Raw genomic sequence first — 27,008 nt, forward strand, 5'->3', positions numbered from 1 at the left:
GTATGGAAGGGAGACTCGGCAGAGGCTATCCGGGTGGCCAGCGCGCGGCGCGCCCTTAGGCATCGGCCGACCCTTCGGACCGCGTGGGGCCAGAGGTCGCGCTCGGGAAGTCTCGGCTCTGGATTTTAGCGCTGTGCAGTCAGGAAGGGAGGGGAGGATAGCGCTAGCCCGACTGACTAGTATCTCGGCTGATTCGTGTTGGATGGAACGGATCACAGAACGGGATGGTGGCTAGTGGTGGATGATGGGATGGTGGTTAGGTTAGTGCGTACTGCGGAACGTAGCTGAACATGCTTTTTTCATGGCAAACAACACGCAGCATAATGTGCAGGATTATGCCAGAACTCATACAAAAAGGAACTAATATTTCGGCCGAGGGAGTGGATGAGTGCCGTGACAAAGCATGACGATGCTGCCAAAATCGGGATGCTTGTTTGCTCCCATTTTTTTAAATTAAGTTTTAACCCTAACATGCAGCGCTTGATCCGAACTTAGAGGTCCCCGACTGACCTTGGACCTTAAAATCGCACCCGTCCGGCGCGCCACCTTTTCTTCAGGGGCGCTCTTCTTGGTTGTGTCTGTTCTTACCAATAACAAAAGCAAATCGAATGTATAATAAAAAAGGCATACCTCAAACACAGTTTAATTCACATCCGCTCGTGTGCATACTTGTTTTTACCTATACCTTCTCGCATCATAATATATCACTTCAGTGCTTAACCTTCAACGGAATTTTGGGTTTTCTGCATATACCCCGGCCGAGGGGGGGGGGGGGCGATTACGACCCCTCTCCGTCTTTTTGCCTCTAATTGAGCTAGCGCCTTGCGGATAAAACTGAGCGCGTGCGTCGTATGAGATGCAGCAACTGGTACCCGAGTTGGATGTCTCAGGTCCACCGATAAACTCTGAGGTCAGTATAAGTGCTCCAAGTCGCGGGATCGGTTTTTGGTAAACAACTTCACCTTAAGTGGTTACAGAGCCAAGAGTTTTGCATGCTCAAACGCGTCGAATAGTTTACGCTTTGTTTTTGTTGAGGTCAATTTAAGGTGTTTACCTCAGGTCATGTCAGGGCAGAGCCACTCAGGCCACGAGGCTGACTCAAGGAGGTCATATCGCTTCTTCGATGCGGTAGGTCCTTACAAGTCCACTGGTGGCTTCCCGACTCGCTAGCTCAATTTGATCGGGACTTTTTGGTGAAATCTCCTGTGACCTTAGTGACGTCATAAATGAAGTCGCCTAACTTTAAGAATGGAAAAGTGAATGCTGGGGCTTGCAAAAATTTTATAAAATCGCGAATTCATGCGCTTGAGACAGCTTTAGATGGCTCCCGGCGCTAAAATAAGTTTTCATAGTTCCCAATTGATTAATAATCGTGAGGTTGCGTGACCGACCTGACTTCAGGTGACTCTTAAGAAAAATACGAGATAGCTACACACAAGTTGTGAGGCCTCTGGGAGATAGCACTAGATCATTAAGCTTCATTCCCCGTTGAAAAGTCCCCTGGCACGAAGGGTGCTGCGACGTCGCGACATTTTGGGGCCTTACAGAGGTTCACTTTTGACGCCATTGGTCAACGGCCTGACCTTAACCTTCGCACTTGTAGGAGGGTGTCGAACAGACCTCCTACCCTCAGTTTTTCGCAAATAACTCGCGCAAAAAGCGGCTGATTGCGGCGAAACTTTCAGTACCCTCGAGTTATTCAATATTACGCCTACCCTATAATTTGCATGACCCTGACTCAAAAGACCTTTGACTTGTGACCTGTTTTCCGACACCATGTTTTGCCGGAATTGCGTTTTGACGTATTTCGAGTAGAACGCGTTTTATTGTCTTTTTGTGGCTTTAAGCGATTAAACATGTGAAAGGATGTTGATCGCATGGATTCTGTGGGTATCAAGGTCACGTGAAGATCAGTCAGGTCACTGACCTTTGATGACCTTTGTTCACTCTTTCGAGTTCTACATGTTTCTAGGGTAGATTTTGGAGTTGATTTCGCATTTAGAAACCGTTTGAACATTTAAGAAGTAGTTTTGGTTCACTCGTAACATGTGACCTGACCTGACCTGACCCGACCTGGCCTAAATGCACGAAAACATCATCTGTGATCAAAACTAACTTGAATTTCGTGATCAGCACCCAGCAAAACCCTATAACAGCTTCACTTTACGAAGCTCTAACAGGTCCCGATTCCCCGACTTTTGAGCTATATTGACCTGTCAACCAATGACCTAGGACCTTAACCCACGCCGGCGCAGGCCATTTTGCGTCCTTCGACGGCACAAGGGGGTTGGTATGACCCCCCCCCCTCGCGTTTGGCCCCTGATCGAGCTAGAGCTTCGCGAAAAAAAACGAGCGTGTTGCCCATCACGAGAGGAAGCCGATGATACCCAATTTTAAGGTCCTAGGTCATCGGGTGACCTTCCAGGTCAGGTCAATGACCCAAAAACCGGGAAAATCGGGACCTGTTAGAAAGTCGTAAAGTGTGGCTGCTATGTGGTTTTCCGGGGTGCTGATCACGAATATCGTATTAGTTTTAATCAGAGATAATGTCTAAGCATTTAGACCAGGTCGGGTCAGGTCAGGTCAGGTCAGGTCAACCGGTAGGGGTTGTGACGGGTATTCGTAATACATACGTGTCAACCGCCTCTGACAGCGTAAATGTTCAAATGGTTGCTAAATTCAAATTCAGCTCCAAAAACTAGCCTAGAAGCATGTAAAACTCGAAAAAGTGAACCGAGGTCACCCGAGGTCACCAAAGGTCAATGACCTGACCTGACCTTCAGCTGACCTTGAAACCCACCCTAATGTATGGGAGCAACATCAAATCACATGTTTAAACGTTTGAAACCACGAAAAGCTTGCAAACGCGCGGCTAATGCGAGCCGACATACGCCGAATCGCGATTCCGGCCAAACATGGTCTCGGAAAAGAGGTCACAGGTCAAAGGTCATTTGGGTCAGGGTCAAAAATTTTCAGGGTAGGTGTAAAATTGATCAATGCGAGGGTACTGAAAGTTTCGCCGCGATCGGCCGCTTTTTACGCGAGTTATTCGCGAAAAACCTTAGGGGGGGGGTTGCATCAACCCCCCTGTGCCGGCGATGGTTAAAATTGGGTATCATCGGCCACTTCTCGTCACGGGCAACACGCTCTTTTTCGGCGAAGCTCTAGCTCGATTAGGGGCTGAACGGCAAAGGGGTCCAACGGACCCTCCTCCCCCTCTTTACGACAGACGCTGGCAAAACACCAATATGGGCGAGGGTGAAAATACAGCTGCTGTCATAAAAATTCAGCTTGAACCAAAGGTCAGGCTTGCCAAATTTCAGCTCTCGCAGCTATCAACAAAAATAAACTTTTGGAGGCGGCACCCGCCTCCCCCCCCCCCCCCCCCTCCTCTCGGCCAGACTGCCAGCGAGGTTGCGTATCATACATGTTACAAAGCATCATATCAAGATGACACACCCCAGCAGCCTGAACAAAAACTTTTTACCCACGCTAGTCTATCGGCACCATAGCACATGGTCGAGACTGTCGTCAGCCACGGACGCGCACTCGACCAACCCCTGAGCCCGTTGACTGCGGGTGACCTTGACATGTCTAGCCTGATCGGCGGCCGGCCGCTGTCGTGCGGTCGTTACACGCGGAGGGGAGAGAGACACAAAGTTCTACGTTATAGCTGACCTCTGACCTTTCCCTGCGCCCTGGTCACCGACCCCGCTCCATGTCGCTGGGCGGTGGCATGGCGGTGGAAACCGGTTCTAGCCTCTACACATGCCACCATTCTAACCCTCCCCTCCCCACGCTACTACGCGGCGTGGAGTACGCTCGTGCGTAACTGGGCGGAGCAAGGGGTCACGCGATACAGGGGCGGAACTGGTTGCCCTCCCGCTCGCCGAGCGACCAACGACTAATACCCTGGAGAACCGTACGTCGGCTCGCATTAGCCGCGCGTTTGCAAGCTTTTCGTGGTTTCAAACGTTCAAACATGTGATTTGATGTTGCTCCCATGCATTATGGTGGGTGTCAAGGTCACCTGAAGGTCAGGTCAGGTCATTGACCTTTGGTGACCTCGGGTGACCTCGGTTCACTTTTTCGAGTTTTACATGTTTCTAGGCTAGTTTTTGGAGCTGAATTCGAATTTAGCAACCATTTGAGCATTTACGAAGTAGTTTTGGTGCCTTCGTAACATGTTACGAAGCTGTCAGAAGCGGTTGACACGTACTACGAATACCCGTCACGACGCCTACTGATTGACCTGACCTGACCTGACCCGACCTGGTCTAAATGCTTAAAGACATCATCTGTGATCAAAACTAACACGATATTCGTGATCAGCACCCCGAAAAACCCCTTAGCAGCCACACTTTACGACTTTCTAATAGGTCCCGATTTTCCCGACTTTGGGTCATTGACCTGACCTGGAAGGTCAACCAATGACCTAGGACCTTAAAATTGGGTATCATCGGCTTCCTCTCGTCACGGGCAACACGCTCGTTTTTTCCGCGAAGCTCTAGCTCGATCAGGGGCCAAACGGCAAGGGGGGTCCAACCGACCCCCCCCCCCTACACATTAGAAGCTGGAAAACGCCGCACACATGCGAGGGTTAAGTTATGACACCATTTCACCACACGCAAGTGCCAGAAATAACAATGATCAGCTGACGCATTTTTCTTGGCCGAAGTCAGAGCGCGCGGCCGGACGCACCACCACCGCACCACAAAGTATGAGCAGAAGCCGCGCCCAAAGCCAGGGCCCCGGTAACGTGAGGTAGCCGAGTGACCAGGGCAGCGTGCGCTGACCCAAGCCGGGGCCGCGGCTTTGGGCGCGGTCTACCGCATCCCCGCGGGCAGCCCCGGGCTATCACATGACACCGGGAGGACGCGCGGCCCCGGCTTGGGTCAGCGCACGCTGCCCCGACTCGGCTACCTCACGTTACCGGGGCCCTGGCTTTGGGCGCGGTCTACCGCACCACCTAACAGGCGTGTTCGAAACCGCAGGCGATGATGATGAACGGGTTTATCGAGACTTGATTGGATGAGTCTATCGGTAATAGCGATTTCAGTGTGTGCATTTATTGTTCATAGTGGTGTGAAATGTGGTTGGGGTACGACCGACAACCCGTCGGGGCGAATTTCGCACTGGGGTACTCAAAATTTGAAGAATTTAAGACGTTTCCATGAGTTTTGAAGGTATGGATAAGTTCTAAAAATCCGGTTCTCCTTATCTGGGCCATTAACTCCACACGGTCCAGGAAAGCTGGCACACTACCTTTAATGGCTGTTGAAAACCATTGCCGAAGTGTGTGCACGAGCCCTCTTCTCATTTCTATCGAGTCATTTTACAGGAGTATCTCTGTCATTCAAGGTTATTACACCAAAAGCACATAGGCTAACCAACCACTCTTTTGCTGGAGGGCCATACACTCACACCGCCACTTACCATCGATGTTGAGCATCATTTTCCACTGGCTGGGCCGGACCGACTGATGGAAGCCGAACCACACCTCCCGGCCGCCGCCCAGCGGGTGGTAGTAGCCCTCGGGCGCCGAGAAGAACGACCGGCCCACCGGCGTGTACTTCATGGACGGCAGGTGACGCATCACCACGTCCAGCGCCTGGACGGCGTCCGTGGGGATGGCACGCTGCCGTCCCTCCAGCGCCTCCTCCAGCTCGTACAGGGACACCTGCGCCTCCCACCGGATCGACACGTGGAACACGCGGTCCTTGGCCTCGCCCGGCAGCGTCACCTCCAGGTCCATCTTGTCCTTGCCGATGGGGAGAGGGTCGCGCGTGTACATGTTGCTGCGGCCGTCAAACACGGGCTTCATCGTACTGAAGATCTTGGCGTACGATGTCACCATCGTCTCGATGATGTCCCTGGTGTGGGAGAGAAGGGAGGATGTCAGACGATGCCTCTTCGACAGCGTCACACACATCGCGACTACCTGCACACTAAAAAGATCATACACACAAAACAGCAGGCAACCGTCCTGCAAAACGAACTATCCACATATTCTGACCGTGCACTGCTCGACAGACGTTTCAGAAGAACGAGTAAGAATAAACCTGCTACGACTCGGCTGGTCGTAGCATTGGCTACTCGGCTGGTCTCGCCCTCTTCAAAGGACGGCCACTCAACTCCGGCCAGCCGCTGGGGACGCACCTGTTGACCTTCCTGGGACACTTGTCGGGCTGGATGCCGATGACGTAGTGGTTGACGAAGCCGCGCGGCATGCTGATCTGGAAGTGGTTGGCTCGCAGCTGGATGCTGCGGCCCTCCCGGCCCAGGTTCGGCCGCCGCGGGGCCGAGAAGACTGAAACGGCACAGGGATCGGTCAGAGGCGCAGTCCTCAGATGGTGCCAGATAGTGAAACAAGAGACCATGGTCAGGGCAGGGCAGGTCAGGTCAGGTCAGGGCAGGGCGCCGGCAGTAAACTGGCAGTATCGGACCTAGGACGCAGCACACGAAATTAGGAACTGATCGACCCAGATGCAGCGATCTGGAGGCAAAACAAACGGAAAACACGACAGCCAGTATTTTCCTAAGCGATGTACCGATTTAAGTATGTCGTTGCGATTGTTATGATGGGGGATACTTTACAGTTTACACTCGGGTAATTGCAAATCGGCTGACCATTGCGGACTCGGGAATTCATAGGCATATGCGGTATATATAATGTATGACATGCATTAAAAGACCGCAGGTAGTTCCCTGTGCATTTGCAATGTCTGCGACCGGGTGCAAGCGGCCCGAACCCGCTCGACCGGCTGCTTCACGCAGAACAGAGCGGGAAGAACCAGTTCGACGCGCACCCCTCCCCCCTCCCCCACCACCACCGTACGGTCGAGCGGTGACCCCAGACACCGACCGGGCTGCACGCACGTGCCGGCCGGCGGGACGGGACGAGACAAACACCTCATCAAAGCAGTCAGCTGATGAATAACGGTTCGCGGACGCCGCAAATACGAGGACAAACGCAACAGCTGTTTACTGGCTACTGCATATCTTAGGAAGTTTTTAAACCCATTTCAAATGTGCTATCATCAATCATGCAATGTCATGAAGTATACTGCGCTGACTCATCTTCTAGCATGCTTCTTCGTTTTCTTAATAAAAAAAAATGAGGCAAGTGTGTTCTTGTCAGAAAGGACAATTAGTGAAATTACAAGCTTGATGTCTGTTTACGTTCTTTTGAAGGTTGCTAAACACGGGACTAAAATTCGGATCGCACACGAACACGCCGTCCATCAACGTTCCGTTGTGAGGGCAGCGTGGTGACACGCTGATTCAGGGGATTAACTGGACAGCTGCGATCGGCGGACTACTCACAGGGCATACCTATCGAGCTCGGGGCAACTCCCTGGGCGTCCAGGGCTACTCACTGAGCGTCCAGGGCTACTCACTGGGCATGGACCAAGAGGTTCAGTGCGGTCGGAGCCCGGAGGGCTCTGGGAGGGCTGGGCATGTCGGCCAGGGGCCAGGCATGACTCAGGCTCGGTGCTACTCACTAATGTCGGCCAGGAGGGGATGTGAGGACTCTGGGCTACTCACTGGGCATGTCGGCCAGGAGGGCCGGTGCGGTCGGAGGACAGACTACTCACTGGGCATGTCGGCCAGGAGGGCCGGTGCGGTCGGCGCTACCGCGGATGGGGCGCTGCTGCCGGCGGCGTGCAGCAGTGTGACGGGAGTCATTCCGGCCGGCGGTCCCACCGAGCCGGCCGCGGGCAGCGCCGTCTGCCCGGGCTGGCCAGCTGAAAAACACCGATACACAGCCGTCAGACATGGGGACAAGGTGCCAGGCACATGAGCTGCAGTGAGCACACAATCAGACACAGTGGCCAGTGCTGGACAGGCAGGGAATGCACAATTAGACACACAGGCCAGCAGCCAGACACATGGGGAACACACAATTCGACTCAGTGGACAGAGTTAGCAGTTAGCACACACATTGGTGGGCCCTGTGGGATATGCCTCAATTGAGCATTATTGACATTGAGAGGAAGACCTCACCATATACTCCCAGCCAAGAATGGGTGCTCAAAAGTAAAAATATATTAATCGGCGTCGGGCCGGTGCTCCGCGACTTCCACATCGGGCCGGGGGGTGTCAGAACCCCCCCCCCTCCCCTCCCCCCGTCTAACTCGGGTCCTGGTGAACGTAGCGACACAAGGTAGGCAGCATTCGAAAGTGCGTAAAAAAAATTGATGGAAACATTTCGGTCGTTTTTAGGTCAGGTCAAAGGTCAGGTCGCCAGAGGTCATCAAAGGTCAAATTTAGTCCATTTCAACAATTTTGGAACCTGCCAATGGCTCATTCGGGAACCAATAGAGCTATAGCGCCGCGGAAAAGCGCATTCGATGGCCCTTAAACAGACCTTTACTACACCTTTTTGCAATTGAATTCAACCATTGGCCATAACTGTTTGAGGAGCCATTTCGGCAATCGGCATTGAGCACAACTATTCCACCGTTGCGTGTTTCATTTCAGCTATTCGACAAAACAGATTGAACCCTGAAATGAGCGATCTGCAAAACAGTTTGACACTTCGCCATGACTTCGGCAATGAGCAAAACACATCGGCATTTGGTGGTATCACTTAAGCAATGTTCAAAACAGAATAAAAGGATATCCAGGCTAGTTTTTCAAATGGACTTAACACACATCGACCATTCACCACTTAAGAATAAACATTATGGGCATTTCTAAGCAATAAGTCAGCCGTCCCTTATAGCTGCCTTCTAAATGGGACAGCACGGTAATTGCCAGGCAAGCTTACATGCAGTACGTCTATCTTACCAGCGAGCAATGCCAATCAATGCGGCCGACATATTTGGTTTAAAATTACCTTTGACGTCATTTTAGTCAAAAGGAAAAACAAGTTGTTCCCTTCACGTTTTATTTTTGCTTGCAATATTTTGCTTTTTACATATAATGCTACACACACAGCTGAATTAAATATGTCCAATGCATGCATTAAAGTCATTTCCGTTAGTAGGGGAGACCCGGGAGGTATGGGCCGGTTTTGTGAAAAGGCAATTTTCTTCCAGTGGGCAGTAGCTAGACCCGATTTTTCACTCTGTGTACGTGAAATTGTCTTTCGCCTGCAACGTGTGCCTGATATTAGGCATCTGGGATCAACTATTTTGTCTCGAGACAACTTTCAATAAATCATGTGCTTTTTCGATTCATCAAAATACACCGGGAGGTATGGGCCATGGCCCGGGAGGTATGGGCCGCTGCCATGTTTCATATTCTTTTCTCGACAATGAGAACAATACTCGTGGCTGGTATCTACCTTGATCTCTCTTAGAGCCCAGGAACCGCATAAGCGGCCAACAGCTTACTTCATGGAGGTCACTTGGGCCCATATGTATTTTGGTAAACTCAATCATCCACCATGAAATCAGATCAATAATATTTTTCTGTTCCAATGAAAGTTGAAGCTAAATTTTCGACCTTGCGCGACAAAAATAAAACTTATTGACGGGGACATTCAAAGAAAGCATCATTTTATTGATTTCGGATCACTGGAGGTGGGTGGCCCGAACCTCCCGGTAAGGACACCAGAATGTGCGTAGCATCTCAGCTCATAATCTTGCAAGAAAGCTTCAAATTACCTATCCAGTCTTAACCCGCGCCCGGCTGGGGGTCCTGGATTTCCACGCCCTGCTGGGGGGGGGGGTGTCTGAACACCCCCCCTTCTAACTCGGCTCCTGGGCCACGTAGCGACACGCGGAAGGCGGCGTTCGAAAGAGCGTCAAAAATAATGAGGAAATCACTTCGGTCATTTTTTTGGTCAGGTCAAAGGTCAGGTCACCAGAGGTCATTGAAGGCAAAATTTCGCCGATTTCAAGGTCGAATGTCGACAATTTCCAAGAAGCCAACGCATAACTCGGGAACCAATAGAGCTACAGCGCCGCGGAAAAGCGCATTCGATAGCCCTATTAACGCCCTTTCTGAGTAATTCTCTCAGATTTGACCTAACGTCAACGGTTTTGCCTGCAGGGGGCAAAAACTGCAAAAATAGCCGATTTTTTCGGAAACAGTTTTTCTGCAATAACTTTTGACTCAAGCCTTGTACGAGCTTACTTTTACCGGCATCGTGTTCCTCTCGTCAAGACGCATCGAATGAACTATAACTTGACCTTGAAAGGTCAACTTGAAAATTTGACCTCAGGTCAAGGTCATGACCTGACCGGAAAGGGTCATGTTGCATATCAGTCGATCGGTATCGTCGAGCTGAACACATCTAAGACGTTTTCATCGCTCTAGCATGCCTCTATCAAAAGTTATTTGCGAAAAACTGTTAGATACCATTCGTGACCTAAGATGACCTCAGGGCATTAACATGGGTCACGGACACCATTTTCATGTTCAGTGTGTCTAAACCACTTGTAATTCAGTGTTTGGGAGTGTTTATAATGTCTTTCGTCCAAAAGAGGCGCATTTCAATTTTCTCCCATTGACTTATAATGGGGAAGTCGCAAAATTGACCTGACCTTAGGTCATCGATATCAAAATTCTGAGATATACATTTTGTACATGCTATTGCTCTTAGCAATCGCTGAAAGTTTCAAAGCGATCGGTCACTCGGTGTAGCTATGACAGACATTGAAACTTTTTATGAGGTGAGGTCACTTCAAGTGACCTGGTGACCTGACCTTGAATGACCTTGGTCTGAAATTTTCACAACATGTGTAGAATTGATGTATGATAAGGTGTACCAAAAACGGCGGCGCTCCGCGCCGCCGTTTTTGAGATATTTGCGAAAAACCACAAGGGGGGTGTTCAAACACCCCCCCCCAGCAGGGCGCGGGTTAAGTTGCATGCTTTACACTTAATGTTAGCGATGATCGGACATCATAAAACGAGCCTGGATCAAATTTATCACAAATTTTATGTATGTACCGTATGTTACTCGAAGAGGGCAAAACGCTTTATCACCGCTCATTTCCAAAGAAGACTGAGGAAGATTTTGAAAATAACGTGGGCTGTATAACGGAATGGCTGCTACCAGTTAACGCCATTAAAAGTGTAAAAATACGCAACACTTCTTCAAAACTGTGGTGGCCCATACCTCCAGGGGGCCCATACCTCCCGGGTCTCCCCTACCATTCCAGCCTGGCACGCCTACGTTGGTCGGTGGGCACTTAATTACAAAAACTTCGATTATGTTATTCGCCTATTCAAAGACGAGCTCTTTATTCGCGCATCGAATAAACAAACTGTCCTCATGGCGCATTGCTGACGGGCACCATGCACATGTCTGCCACGACGGTCGCCTTGGCATCCCGGAACTCTCATGAGGGCAAGATTTTGCCAACTTATGAGGCCCATCTCATTTCAAACCTCAGGGCAATACCATTCACCTGACTAATGACTTAGAATGAGCGCAAAGTGTTGTTTACCAGTGGGGTTTACGCACAAAGAAACATGGTGAGCTCCCGGGCTCAGCCGGACGTACGCTGGGCGTGCAGGCTGAGGTCGGTCTCGTCCAGTGAACACTCACCGGCCCCCCGGTGCGCTAGTTCCATCATCCACTCTGTTGTATGAGGGAAATGGCAAGGATTGGGCCCCATGAGCTGCTCCATGCCCTCTGCGGCCGCCAGTGCACGCGTTTAATTGTTTTGATCATTGCTGATCTGTTTTTAAGAATGCTGAAATTTCCATAGACGGTTTTGGCCAATAATGAATTCCCGGCTGCTCAATGACGAATAGTTTCGACCATTGACGATTTGTTTTGCACAATGTTTAACCATTCGCTCAATGTCGAGGTGTAGAGGAGGATCGCCGAACAGTTTTGAACAATGGTGATTCTTTGTGACCAACCGACCATTTGTAGCGCCATCTACAGGGTGACACAAAAAAAGCGGTCATCACCAAAATTCGAATAACTTCGGAAGTTTTATTGAGATCATCACCAAACTTCGGCCACTTTAGGTCACACCTATGTAGCAGACATCCACTAAGTTTCAAGTCTTCACTACGAATACTTTTAGTACAGTGTGTGTTTTACTGACGCTCCACAATGTCCTCCAGGTGAGCGCCCCGGCGCTGCAGGGCGTAGGCACACCTGCATCCGGCGGGCAAAGTCGCCGATAACCCGATAAGAATAACGTTCCAGGGGTAGCACACCCCCTGAGCACTGTCTCCAGAGGCCATTGCACTCTGTAAAGTGCACAGCCATCGGGTTATCGACAACTTTGCCCGCCGGATGCAAGTGTGCCTACGCCCTGCAGCGCCGTGGCGCTCACCTGGAGCACATTGTGGAGCGTCAGTAAAACACACACACTGTACTAAAAGTATTCGTAGTGAATACTTGAAACTTGGTGGATGTATGCTACATAGGTGTAACCTTAAGTGGCCGAAGTTTGGTGATGATCTGAATAAAACTTCCGAAGTTATTCGAAATTTGGTGATGACCGTTTTTTTTTTTTGTGTCACCCTGTATATGGCGAATGTGTACAAATGTTTTGCCCAATGGTCAAAAGCTAACGCAAAAAGGTGTAGTATTGTCCTCAGACTTGACCTCAGGTAACGGTTTAGCCTCAGCGGAGCAAAGACTCTAAAAGTAGCAGTATTCACGAGAAAAAAAACGGTAATTACTTTTGACTCAACAGAGCTGTGACATTACTTTTGCCAGCATCATGTTCCTCTCGTCGAGACGCGTCGAATGAACTAGGTATTAGATGACTTTGAAGGGTCATTTTAAAAAATTGACCTCAGGTCAAGGTCATGAGTATGACCAGACTGGAGAGGGTCATGTTCCATATCAGTCAATTTGTATCGAGCTGAACACATCGGAGGTGTTGACATCGCTATAGCATGTCTCTATCAAAAGTTATTGTAGAAAAAACTGCTGTGGACCTTTCATGACATGATATGACCTCAGGGACATAGGAGAGGTCACAGGTGCTATTTTTCTATTCCGCTTGTCAAGCATACCAGTAACTTGATGTTAGAGTGTTTGGAATGACGTTCGTCCAAAAGAGGCTTTTTCAATTTTCTCCCACCTTAGGTCACTAATATCAAAATTCAAAGATAAACATTTTGTAGATACTGTCACTTATCAATCACTGAAAGGTTCAAGGTGATTGTTCAGTCGGTGTAGATATGATGAGTATTCATACTTTTTCTGAGGTGAGGTCACTTGAAGTGACCTGTGACGTATGAACAGGTGTGCCAAAAAACGAAAAACCGGAGGGGGATGTGTGTTCAAACACACACCCCCAATATATAATGGCAAATGCATGTTAGGACATAAGCACAGGCCTGAATGGTGGACCTATGATCCCAGTGGAAATGGAAGGTTGGGCATTGGGACACATTGGATCCACAAGACAAACAGCATGCATCTATAATCCAAAAGAAATTGATAACAAACCATGGGAGAGGCCCTATTATCTCTGAGGCTCCCAAAGAGCAGCCTGTGAACCATGATTTCAGTCATTAACATGTCAATTAGAGTAACAGGCCATCAAACCTTTATGACTTGGCACTCTTGTGAAGAACTATGCTCAAAATGATCCATAAATAAGTGTTTTGCTAAAACTGTTTAAACTATGATAAAAAGATCATAAAATAAGATGTTTTAAACATGATCCTAGCACAAAAACCAAGAAGGTTGAAAAATATCCAACTAAGATAAGTTCATTTGAGCCATTCAGGCAAACATCAGTGCAAAGCAACTGAAACAAACCAAAACAGTAACAGTAAAGGTGGAAAACAGCAGTTATTCAGCTCAGTGTTTTTTGTTTGTTTTTTTACAAATCATGGCAGTAGAACTACTATTTTGGTAAAATTACAGAACATTTTTAGATAGATACAGGTGCTTGATGTATATCAATAGGTGTTTGTTATTTTCTTTTCAGCAAAGTATTGCAACATTGCACAAACTAGGAAATGATCTTCTGAAAAGCAGGCCATCATATTAATGGAAAAGGTCATTTCCCTCTTTTGCGCTCTTTTAAAATGGAAGAAATCCACAAAACAAAATTATGAAAAGAAAGAACACATCTTAATAAGGTAGAAAAGTGAGATCACACATAGATACCAGATACCTTTTACACAAAACATTTATAAGTTACACCCAACCACATGTTGAGTCAGACAAGGTTGTGTTACGTTAGGAATGGTTAGGTGAGGTTAGATTAGGTTTTATCATTTCTGCTAGTAGTGTACCCGTTTTTCAGCATTAACCCGCGCACCGACGGGGGTCTGCGCCAACTTCGCACCGATGGGGGGGGGGCGGATGACCGCCCCCCCCCCCCTGAGATCTCGAGAACGAAGCAAGATAGCGACAAGCGGTAAACGGCATCGGATACGCACGGCCAAGATCTACAATTTTTACTAAGGTCATTTTCAGGTCAGGTCAAAGATGACGTCACAGGGGTCGAAAGTCAAAATGGCGGCGCGAGATATGGAGAGTTTTTCTCGAATAACTTTCGAATTAGTAAAGATAGGAACAAACTAAATGCATCATCGTGATCCTCTCGTCAATCCGCATCGAATGATGTATATGTTGACCTCGAAAGGTCAAGGTCAAAGGTTGACCTCAGGTCACGTGACCTCGAGGTCATCATGTATATCATTCGATGCGTCTTGACGAGCTGAACACAATGAGACCATCCACGCGTCTGTATCTTGTTCCTGTACGGAGTTATCGGCTAAAAACCTTTGGTGACCTTTGATGACATCACATGACCTCACAGCTGCCCAACAGCAAAACAGACCTCAAGGTAGTGAAGGTTGATCGTATATGAAGTCATGTATGGTACCTATGTGGGGCCATTCCGACCCGTTTTAGTGGTAAAAACAGGGAGTTGATTTTTCCCCCATTGACTTATAATGGGGAGGTCGCGAAATTGACCTGACCTTAGGTCACCGATATCAAAATTCCGAGATATACAAGTTGTAGCTACTAATGACCTAATAATACCTTGCGACTTTCAAAGGCCTCTGACATCTACTGTAGCTCTGGCACAGTGACAAAGTTGCAAAAAGTGACTTGAGGTTGGGTCATTCAAAGTGACCTAGTGACCTGACCTTAAAAGGTAGGAGGTTCAAACTTGCACACCTTGTGTAAAATTGATGAGGTTATAGTCATACCAAATTTCGCGGCGCGTAGCGGTTTTCCCGCTATTCGCGAAAAACCTCAGGGGGGCGGATATCCGCCCCCCCCCCCCCGTCGGTGCGCGGGTTAATGATTGCATGAACAATTTTCTAGATTGATGCATGGTTTGTGAAATTATGGTGTTGGTGTGGTTTTTGTTCAATTTTGAGCATGAGGCGCAAAAGAGGGATTTGACCATGGAAAATGCTAAAAGTGTCATATGACAGCATTGAAATTATAGCAGTGAAGTAGACTAATTCCAAATAGTTCTTATTTTCAGAAAAAAAAAACTGAAAAAGGTTAGGTTAGGCGCGAAGGCATCAGTTTAATTTCTAGGCACTGTCTGAAATAGGTAAACATAATGTTTGTTTTTCAAGCATTAATCATGACCAAAAATTATTTGTTTTGTAAGAAAATATAACAAAAAGCAAAATGTTTTTAAGACACTGCATGTAGGTACTGGTACTTGACCTTCTTTCTGGATACCATATCTACTTATTAGATACCTCAACCTGCACCTTGATTGAGCAAACCCTAGAAAATGCATCATACGACACACGCAGGGAAAACCTTATCAGTGTAAATTGAGGATTCAGGTAATGGAATCGGAATAACGACTCAGAAAAGTTCACTCGATCATTGTTCAGTCTCAACAACAATGTAAACATAAGGAGACGGCGCGAGAACGAGAATCAGACTGACTTACGTTGCCCGACCGGATACATTTCGTTTCTCCTGTCCCGACCCGTTTTAAAGCCACATTTAACCGCGAATCAAAACGTCCTCCCCGTCCTCCAAAACCAAGCCACCAGCAGCCCGCCGCTCCGCGGGAGCCTCGCTCGACAACAACGGCCAATTTACTGCGAAGTTTCCCAATATGGCGTCATTAGTGATGGACAAAAGCTTGAAGTATTGTTAACTCGATACTTGTTCAACTAAAATGTGGAATTGCTATATTTATCAGCTTGAAGAATTTCGTTAACCCTATTAGTGGCAGGCTCCTGGCTACCCCCTATTAGTGGCAGGGGGGGGCTGTTTACGACCCCCCCTTGATATCTCGAGATCTAACGGGCCGATTTTCAAAATTCAAACGGCATTCGATTTCGCTCAACGTGATCTACATTTCTAAAAAATAAAAAATTAAAAAATGTCAATAGGGGGGGTAGAGGGGGGTAAAAACGGGCAAATTGCAGATACATTTTAGACTGTTTATCACGGCCAGGTTTCTGAACCAATCTTAACGCAACTTTTGCCGATCGATAGAGAATGAACCAAGAATTCACATGGATCCTAAAAATATGCATTTTCAAAAATCATAGGCGGATACAGATAATTGAGATTGGGGGTACACAAAAAGTATAGTAAATAAGGTTTTTGTTGGTACTGTTTCTAAAAAGGGTGGCAATGGTCTTGTTATGTTACAATTTTCTTATGAGAAAACGACTACAATTGTATTATTCTTGCATAGGCGGTGTCAGGGCACCTATGTTTGTTGGGAGGTAAAACATAACCCCCCTTTTTGGACGCCTGGATCCGCCTATTATAGCAAAAACGTGTCAAAAGAGGATGCACAATATCTGTATATGTTATCACATGATACCTTTCATTCACTGTTCGTAAAACTGGTGCAGCATCGTGATCTTCGCCCAAATGACTCGCTTCACGAATAGAACCCCCCAATTCCCAGTGCTCTGGAGCCGCCCCTGGTAAAGTTATGAACTTGAAATTTTCAGGGAATGTGCCCAATTTAGTTTTAGGAAAAGTCAGAAAATTTCAGCATCGTAGCTTCATCGGTTTCGGAGATATTCCCGAAAAACCTGAGGGGTGGATAAAAACAACCCCCCCCTGCCACTAATAGGGTTAAAAGTGACAAGTCCTTCAACTTTTGATATCTATAAAATATAAAATTGATAATTTGCTATGGTGAACCTCCGCTGAATTTCCGTCACAGCGAATTCTCTGTTGCCCACGCCATCTACTGATGAGACGTAACTGCCCTCTGGCGAGAGAATTATGTGACAACATCAGCCCGTGGGGTAACCAGACAAAAGATCGTAAAGCAGAAGATCGTAAGGCAGAAGATCGTAGGAAGTTGATCGTATGCAAAAGATCGTAATGGATAAAGACCGTGCGACATAATGCTCGTACGGACAAAATATCGTATTCGCTAAAGATCGTCAAGGAAAATGATCGCATCATAGGTATGCCAAAAAGTCGTAATCGATAAAGATCGTACGATATAATGCTCGTGCGGACAGAAGATCGAATTCGCTAAAGATCGTCGAGGAAAAGGATATTTAGCCAAAAGATCGTATGGGATAAAGATCGTATAGTACGGCTATAATCTTCGCATAGACGAAAGACCGTATTCGCAAAAGATCGTCGAGGTAAATTATTGTACGCCAAATGATCGTATGAGATAAAGATCGTACAGTCAAAATATGGTAGGGGAAAGTGGGTGTATTGCGCCCTCCTGACCAATTGCGCCCACCAACATTCCCACGAATTCAATGGCGTGTTTATAATTTTGTGTTCGAAAACAATATTTTCACCACCTGATAGTTCATTTTATGGCCCAAGCTCTCCGACGAAGCCAATCAGCAGGGCTCGGTCACGCCATCAAAGATATTACGGCGTTTTCTTAGCTTTTTTGCAGTATTTTGAACCGTTGGCTATAAAAATCTGTTATACGTGTGTGATTTTCAGAGTGATATTTAGAAAGAAAGCCCATTTTTTCATTATATTTCACTTAAACAATAAACTTCCTTCAGCATATTTATTATAACTTCTACGCTTTTATAAAAAAAGTACCTCAATTCTAATTGCGCCCATGGCAATTGCGCCATGGGGGCGCAAATAGAATAATGGTGTAGCTATTGTATCACGACAGTATGAATGCATCATTAACTGATTGCAATAAAGAAGGAGTTTAATGCCCGGCAGGGGAGCAGCCCGCTGTCGCCAGTCCGCAAATTATTTCCCTCGTAAAACTTATAATGCAACTGCCATTTAGGCTGCGAACTTGTGATGTAATTGACAAAATACGGCATTTTCAACATTGACTCGGGCGTGAGGGGTGACAGCTATGATCAAAAAGTAAAAACTGATGTCAATAAGTTGTCGAAATGATAAAAATTAATAATTTTGAGAGAAACGATTGAAAATTTAACCGTATAGGGGCATACTTTCACATATATCTAGTCGGTTACATAAAACGTTTTCGTTGCACTTTTACAAACATACGGACACATGTAAAGTTATTTACCTGGGCAAAAAACATCACGATTTATATCGACATTTATTATTTATCCAGCCTGATTAACATTATAAATGTTTAAGTAAGCCGCAATGACATTACACTGCCGGGGTGTATGCATTCCATCTCATTCGCTTGGCCATGTTTAAGTATAGGGCGCAATTGGATTCTAATTGCGCCATCCCCCTGGCGCAATTTACAGCAGTTGTCGGTAAATGCGCCCTTTTGTATGCTTCTGAAAAAGCAGCTGTCGGAAGCAAACGAAACATTCTTAATTGATCGGGAGGCTCTTAAATCGTAGCTAATGAGTTCCTCTTTGAAGTGGTTACCAGTGCATGCTTATATCTCCAGCTGTTTTCTTACAATTAGCGTTTTCCCTTAAGGTGGCGCAATTCACCCTCCTTCCCCTATTCACATGGTGCAACCCAACTCCAGCGCAAACAAATCTTATCAATTTCTGTGTTCGCGTACCTAGTTAGTGGCCGTCGTAAGCTCGACCATAGGTACATTGATGTTATTTCAGAACTTGGATGGCTCAATGACACCTAAAACAACGCAACGCGATGTATAAGTGCATGTACCGAATAAATGAATGCATGTGCTGCCGTTTCATGTACCTATTTTCATGCATTGTTTTTGAAGTGCATACAACTAAGTTAAAGGAAATAGTTCACTTTCACGAAATTATTTTTTTGCAATGGATTTATGATTTTTTATGTTCAAAATGATCAGCAAAGAAAATAAAACCTATTTATAACAAAAGATTATTTTCTATATTTTGATATAGGAAGAACTTTTCAGTTTCTGTAAGGCACAGGCGATCCAGTATGAAAAGAGCATGGGTCCCGAAAATTCTTCAGAAACTAGAGAAATTATCGCGGCCACCGGCATTTGGGCGATCTGCTGCTGCTGAATGTCCTTATTGATCAGTACGAGAATTTCTCTAGAGTTCTCGTAGATAATTTCTCTAGTTTCTGAAGAATTTTCGGTACCCATGCTCTTTTCATACTGGATGCGAATATATGCAAGGCACACATCGACACCTTTTTCGGGACGAGAAATAGAATATCTTTGCCTAGGGTGATCGTTGGGCTGTAAAAGCTCCTGATTTATGCTCGTCTCAGCCCAGGCTACGGAACTGCTATTCCAGTTCAAAACCCATGTTAAAAAGTGAACTATTTCCTTTAACCCTCGCCGGCACAGGCCATTTTGAGTCTTTCGACGGCACAAGGGGGGATGGGGGTTGGTACGACCCCCCCCCCCCTCGCGTTTGGCCCCTGATGGAGCTAGAGCTTCGCGGAAAAAAACGAGCGTGTTGCCTGTCACGATAGGAAGCCAATGATACCCAATTTTAAGATCCTAGGTCATCGGTTGACCTTCCAGGTCAGGTCAATGACCCAAAAATCGGGAATATCGGGACCTGTTAGAAAGTCTTAAAATGTGGCTGCTAAGGAATTTTCCGGGGTGCTGATCACGAATATCGTGCTAGTTTTGATCACAGATGATGTCGTTAAGCGTTTAGACCAGGTCGGGTCAGGTCAGGTCAGGTCAACCGGTAGAGGTCGTGACGGGTATTCGTAGTAGGTACCTACCTGACATCCGTCTCTGACAGCTTCGTAACATGTTACGAAGGTACCAAAACTACTTCGTAAATATTCAAATGGTTGCTAAATTCGAATTCAGCTCCAAAAACTAGCCTAGAAACATGTAAAACTCGAAAAAGTGAACCGAGGTCGGTCACCAAAGGTCAATGACGGTCCTGACCTGACCTTCAGGTGACCTTGACACCCACCCTAATGCATGGGAGCAACATCAAATCACATGTTTGAACGTTTGAAACCACGAAAAGCTTGCAAACGCGCGGCTAATGCGAGCCGACATACGCCTAATCGCGATTTCGGCCAAACATGGTCTCGGAAAAGGTCACAGGTCAAAGGTCATTTGGGTCAGGGTCATGAAATTTTAAGGGTAGGTGTAAAATTGATCAATGCGAGGCTACTGAAAGTTTCGTCGCGATCGGCCGCTTTTTACGCGAGTTATTCGCGAAAAACCTTAGGGAGGGCTGTATCAACCCCCCCCCCCCCGTGCCGGCCAGGGTTAAATACATGTTCCAGACGGAAGGAACTTCATGTGGGTAAGCGATAATGAAAATGTATGTAGGGGAGGGTGGGGCAAAGTGGCCACCCGAGGCAAAGCGGCCACCCGGGGCAAAGCGGCCACCCATCGTTTTAGCCCTTCACAGCTGGCGTCAGTTTAGTTTTAATAATATTCTTCGATATTCTTCGATATTCGATATTCTTCCAATAATATTTCTCTTCGTGGTCGTTCGAATGAGCCAGACCGAGTTTTCAGGCCCATCGCGGCCATTATTCTGTGAAACACGGAAAAAAACATTTCTTGCCAGGTTACCAACATATATGTTTACAGTTTTTAACCCTCGCCCGTAAACGGCGATCTGCCACCTTCGCCCATGCAGGGGGGGGGGGGGGTTGGTGCGACCCCCCCTTGGCGTTTGAAAACGGAGCGTCGTAGAGCTTAGCGGAAAAGACCAACGGATTGCTCTCGCCAAGATCTCGCGATTGGTGGCATATTTTTTGGTCCTAGGTCAACATTTGACCTACTTTTGACCGGCCAAAGGTCAAATTTTCGGAAAAATATACTTTTTTCAACTTTCCGCGGCAATTGCGGCAAAACGGTGGGAGATATCGACTTGAAACCTTCACTATCGTGTTCCTTGATCAATTCTCTATCGTTTGGTATGTATTTCGTTTCCCTAGCTCTAAAAATGGCGCGTTGGGAGCGCCGGAAGTCGGCAAGGTCACAGTCGGCGGCAGAAATTCGAAAAATCAAACTTTAAATTTTTGAAATCTGATTGTATTTTTGGATTTGGGAGGTCCATTTGCTCCCTATAGAAGCTAATATTGCTGCATATTCCCATTGAGGTGACAAGAATTAGCAAAATAGTGGTTCGGGCGCTTTTCAAAAATAGTACCGGACGCTGTTCCTCTTGTGACGTCATAGCTCCGTGACCTGACCTGACCCGGTCAAGTTTCTTATACCATATGATAGCCAATACTTGCCCCAACATGCATGGGAAGTTTCATCACGATCCATCAACCGATGTCCGTACCACCGGCAGGAAACCTCGGGCGTTGGCACTCAGTTTGTAAAAATCCGGCCGGAGGCTGTTCCCTTTGTGACGTCATATCTCCGTGACCTGACATGACCCGGTCAAATTTTTTTTTTTATCAAAAGATGCGCAAGGTTTGCCCCATAAGGTACCCAAACTTTGGCGGCGCTGCGCGCCGCCGTTTTTGCACTATTTCCGAAAAGCGTCAGGGGGGGTTGCACCAACCCCCCCTACATGGGCGAGGGTTAACCCGCGGCCCTGTGGCGGTCTCAGCCAACTTCGCCCTAGTGTGTGTGTGTGTGTGTAGGGGGGGGGCATATGTTACCACCCACCTCTAACTCAAAAACGAGGGCTAGAAAGACGCGGTAAAAGCAGTCGATAGCTCTCAATGCGTACGTTTGAAAGTATTTCATTATTTACTTTAACCTTACGATCTTTTATCGTACGATCTTTTACAACATACGATATTTATATTACCTACGATTATTTTCCTGCGATATTTTTCATACGATCGTCGATCAATTGCTTTACGATATTTTGCTTACGATCTTTTACAACATACGATCTTTATCTTACGATCATTTTCCTACGATCCTTTTCTTGGTTACCAATATAAATAATCCGACACATTAGTGTTCCAAATTCCTTCACTCTCATACAGGTCTCCCGCGGAGCGGAAGGTCACCGGTTGACCAGAGACCTCTGGTGTCAGTCGCTCAGTCTCGTGGCGGTGAAGAACTGAACAGCTCGTCTTTCCGCGAGGCTCTATATAGCTTAACCCGCGCCCCGTTGGGCGAATTATGGACACTACCATCAGACACCTTCTCCCTTTCCAGATCTCGGAAAGTTATCGACAGATTTTCAAAATCAAAACGGTGTTCGATAGCCGCACCGAAAAAAAAAAAACAGGTGACGAAAATTCCGTTTACTCAATGTTATAACACATAAGGCTATAACAATGACAATTAGGGCTTGTATTGTGCATTTTCTGTATCTTCAAAACTGTAGCCATGACAGCTTTTCTCGCAAAGCTTTTTTTGCGTCGAAAATGTCGGACCATAACGTTATTCTGACGTTATTTGTGGCCAACTTATCGCCACTTAAAGAAATTGTTGGAATCTGTAAAAATGACACTCGGGGGTCTTGAAACTTTGGCGACTGTATCTGCAATGCCTTAGGAGATATCGATGGAAACATGGAGAGGGGCCGTTTTGCCCCTCCCCCTCTCAGTCTCAATGGCGCACGGTAATTTATGGGCGAAACAGCGAGATGGTGACTTCACCCACTCTCCTTCTCGACCAACGCCGATGGGTTTGGCGTCGGATAACCCTCGTGTATAATTATACGATGAATTCGGATGGGCCCCTCGGCTCATTACTAGCAACTATCATACAAAGTTGCGGATCTCGCCAAAATTTTAAAGTACCCTCGGGTTAATCAAGTTGACACCTACCTAAAAATGCATGACCCTGACCCGTTGCGACCTGATTAACCGCTCAGAGACGCCCGCTGGCCTGCCTGCTGACCCGACGAGGCACTCAGAGCAGCCCGCTGACCCTTTGCAGTTGAGCCGCCCGCCCGCTGACCTGACGAGCCACCGCCTCCCCCCGCCCGCTGACCTGACGAGCCGCCGCCTCCCCCCGCCCGCTGACCTGACGAGCCGCCGCCTCCCCCGCCCCAGCCCGCTGACCCCTTGACCCGCCTGCCCGCTGACCTGACGAGCCGTTCTGAGCCTGAGCCCGCTGACCAGACGACCAGTCGAGCCACCCACCCACTGACCTGACAAGCCGCCACCTCCCCCTTCCTCCAACCGCGGCGCCTGCCCGCTGACCTGACGAGCCGCCGCGCCGCCTCCCCCCCCCCCCGCCCACTGACCTGACGAGCCGCCACCGGACGCCGGTGAAAACAGGGCGCCGGAGGGCATATTAGTCACGTGACATTTGGAACTTCTCCCCCCTCCGTAGACCTTCTACATGCTAAACGTCACGTGTGAATTTCACGAACCTACAGGGTGTAACGAAATTATCCGGGCATCGTTCTTCCCGCTCTTATTAGAGAACAAAACAGTCGGGGGCTTTCTCGTTTATTTACCGATGTAGCCACCGTTCATCTTAACACAGTCACTCATGCGCTGGGGCATCCCAGCCACTAGACTCTCCAGCACACTGCTTTTGATCCGGCGCCACGCCGTCTTGACCTGTGTCTCCAGGTGATCCGTGCTGGTGGCGGGTGGCTTCTGATTCACCTCCTGCTGGATAATAGCCCACAAGTTCTCAATGGGATTGAGGTCAGGGCTATTCCCAGGCCACACCCCGTTGGCCCAGAAGGATGGGAGGTTCTCACGGCACCAGTCTTGAGTCCTTTTGGCGCTGTGAGGCGGTGCGCCGTCCTGCATGAACACCGCTTGGCTTGGATCGGGCATCAGCGCGCGTTTGGAAACCGGGCCCTCCTGTGCAATCCGGTTGAGCGCCTCCAGACATTCGTTGGCCAGGATGTTGCTCCGATAGTACTCGCCGTTGATGGTCGTTTTTTGGGGCACCACGTGCAGCTGGGACAGCGCACGGTAGCTGAACATGCCCCAGACGTGGATTTTGGCCGGATGCTTCACGCTGGGGACCGTCGGTACGTCCGAGCTGCTGGCCGCCCACACACGGTCGTTTTGGCGGTTCGGAGGATGAAATAGCTCGAACGGTGACTCGTCCGACCAGACCGCCTTCCGCCATTCTTCCTCCGACCTGTGCAGGTGCTCTCGAGCGAACTTCAGTCGGTGAGCTCGTTGTTTTTCAGTCAGTTTTGGCGTCCTTTTCAGTTTGAACGGGCGCATGGCCAGGTTGTTGCGCAGGTAGCGGTGAATCATCATATGGGACGTCTTGTACCCTGCCTTGGTAAGCCTTCGAGCCAGTTTTCGAGTTGATTGGTGACGTTTCTCCGTCGCCATCCTGATAACCCTCTTGGCCACTGGGTGAAGGGCGGTCTTGCGGCCACGGCCGGGCTGGGTTTGCAGCCCAAGTCCCAGCTTATCACGCTTCAGCCAGACGTGCAGCTGGCTCCTGCTGATACCCAGCTGCTGGCAGACCATCTTCTGGCTCATGCCGCCATGGACCATCCCCACAGCTTTGCTGCGAAAGGAGAGGCTGTACTCTTTTCTCGTCATTGCTCTGAACGAAAACTGCCAAGTGACACCGGCGGTGGCTCGACCCGTACTGACGGCATGGGTCACCACCCAAGGTCAGGTCACCCTGGTGGTGATGACCGGAACCATAGGTACGAATTTATCTAAGTTCCACGCTCCTATCGTCAGAAAGAAAGCAATGCGAACGGATACGGCGAAAAAATTGATGTCCGGATAATTTCGTTACACCCTGTAGATCAAATCGCCCCAGGCACCCTGTTTTCACCGTCGTCCCCGCCACCTCCCCCGCCCGCTGACGTGACGAGCCGCCGCCTCCTCCCACCCACTGACCTGGCGAGCCGCCGCCTCCCCCCGCCCGCTGACCTGACGAGCCGCTGCGCTGAGAGGACGGCGACGTGCTGACGGTGAGTTCGCTGCTGCTCCCGCTGGGCGACGGTAGCTCCGGCGGCGACAGCCGCGGCGGAGGGTAACGGGCCATCGCCTTCATCAACTGATCGTCGATGTAGTAAAAGCTGAACTGTTTGGCGGCTTGATCCATGGTTGCAGGTTGTTGATAAAACTCCTCAGCACAGTCACAGGGCGGTAAAATGTTTCCCGCACACCGTCAATAAGTAAAAGACCAGGCGTCTCGGTAAGGAACGCCTGGACGGCCGTCCGCTCGCTAGCTCTGATGCGGCGGCACTGGGGGCGGCCGTGGCCGGCGGCACCGCCCGGGTCAGACGGGTCACGCCCGGAGGCGGGACGCCGCAGAGGCGCACTCAGGGCCGGTAACGCGGGGGGAGGCGAATGTCCGCGGCTCGTGTGGTAGGCAGGCTGAGAGGCCGGACCGAACCAGACTGCGATGTCTCCGCTCACCAGGAACATGTGATTTTAAGTGATAAAATCATACATTAGTCGGGTTATATACAAATATGCTCGAAATGAGAATAGAAGTGATAATGGCCGGTGAAGGTCATGTCACGATTAGACAAAGGAAAATTGAACTTTAATCTGAAAAACATAAGCAATTGAAGCATCATCAATATACCTACAATCTGAGCTCAGAATCCAATGGAAGCATTTTTACAAATTTATTCGGTCCGATCTTATTTTATTGATGGTGATTGACGTGTTTCCTTCTGCTTGAGAATACATACACCGTCTACAGCTGAAAACTCTTGCACAGAAAGCTTACATAAAATTTAAAAAATGGGGGGAATAGCAATGACGTCATTGCTATTCCCCCATTTTTTAAAATTTATGCGCAATGTTCCAATTGGCAACAGGTATTTGATAACACCTTAACATTTTCAAATACACAAAATTTCTAAATTTCGAAAGCACCATGGCAAGGTGCTTTCGGGAGGCGAAATGGCACTACAGTTATTGTTTATTCTATAAGGAAACAAGTAACCTACTAAAAGATAAAAAATAAACTAGACTGGTAATTTCAGTAGTTTATTCTTGCATAACTTAATGTCGATCAAACATCAAACCGATCTCAGAAGTTATTTCCAATGACAACCAATAATGCAGCAGGTTTGTCAACTCACAACAAAACATTTAGGTGTGGTAGATATTACAAAGAACGAGAGAGAGAGAGAGAGAGGGAGAGAGAGAGAGAGAGAGAGAGAGAGAGAGAGAGAGGGAGAGAGAGAGAGAGGGAGAGAGGGGGAGAGAGAGAGAGAGAGAGAGGGAGAGAGAGAGAGAGAGAGTGAGAGTGAGAGAGAGAGAGAGAGAGAGAGAGAGAGAGAGAGAGAGAGAGAGAGAGAGAGAGAGAGAGAGAGAGAGAGAGAGGAGACGCCCGTAATTGTCGACCGAAATGCGACATGACTTTTTCCGGTCGTAATGACCTTGACCTGAGACAAATTTTCAAGCTAACCTTGAACCCGCGCCCCGCTGGGGTCCTGGATTTCCACGCCCTGTGGTAATGGTGGTGGGGAGGGGGTCGAGTACCCCCCCCCCCCCCACGCACACACACTAAAGCAGCTCGTGGGACACGTAGCGACACGCGGTAAACGGTATTCGGAGGACGTTCAAAATAAGAACGAAAACACTTCAGTCATTTTCTAGCTAGGGTCAAAGGTAACGTCACCAGAGGTCATCACAAGTAAAGCGTTACCTATTTTAACATTTTTCGAAACAACGGCGCTCATAACTCGGGAACCAATAGAGCTTAAGCACCGTGGAAAAACGCAATCGATAGCGATAGCCCTTTTTTCCGTCTTCTGGGATGTGCTCCCAGATTTGACCTCAGGTTAACGGTTTGCCTCCAGAGGGTAAAAACAAAAAAAAAACGTTTAAAAAAAATCCTTCAATAACCTTTGACTCAAGATAATTTCTTTTGCCAGCATTGTGCTCCTCTCGTCGAGGCGCGTCGAATTAACTATATTTTGACCTT

General features: G+C 48.1%; 1 protein-coding gene across 4 annotated transcripts in view; it reads right to left on the minus strand.

Annotated features, from left to right (window-relative positions):
* The window catches only part of LOC122392596 (protein argonaute-2-like), a 32,525-nt gene extending 7,209 nt beyond the window's left edge, over window positions 1-25,316 (minus strand). The window contains exons 1-4 of one of the 4 annotated variants that reach the window (XM_043387646.1): window positions 24,992-25,316; window positions 7,599-7,748; window positions 6,160-6,310; window positions 5,437-5,873 (exon numbers count right to left, since the gene is read on the minus strand). In XM_043387646.1, coding sequence (XP_043243581.1) covers window positions 5,437-5,873; window positions 6,160-6,310; window positions 7,599-7,748; window positions 24,992-25,166 — 913 coding nt within the window. In that variant the 5' untranslated portion in view covers window positions 25,167-25,316. The other 3 variants (XM_043387647.1, XM_043387648.1, XM_043387649.1) reach the window with 3 other exon arrangements.
* Between the last annotated feature and the right edge of the window lie 1,692 nt (window positions 25,317-27,008).

Source organism: Amphibalanus amphitrite, unplaced genomic scaffold (genome assembly GCF_019059575.1).
Source record: "Amphibalanus amphitrite isolate SeventyFive unplaced genomic scaffold, NRLGWU_Aamphi_draft 000493F_arrow, whole genome shotgun sequence".
Classification (NCBI taxonomy): Eukaryota; Metazoa; Arthropoda; class Thecostraca; order Balanomorpha; family Balanidae; genus Amphibalanus; species Amphibalanus amphitrite.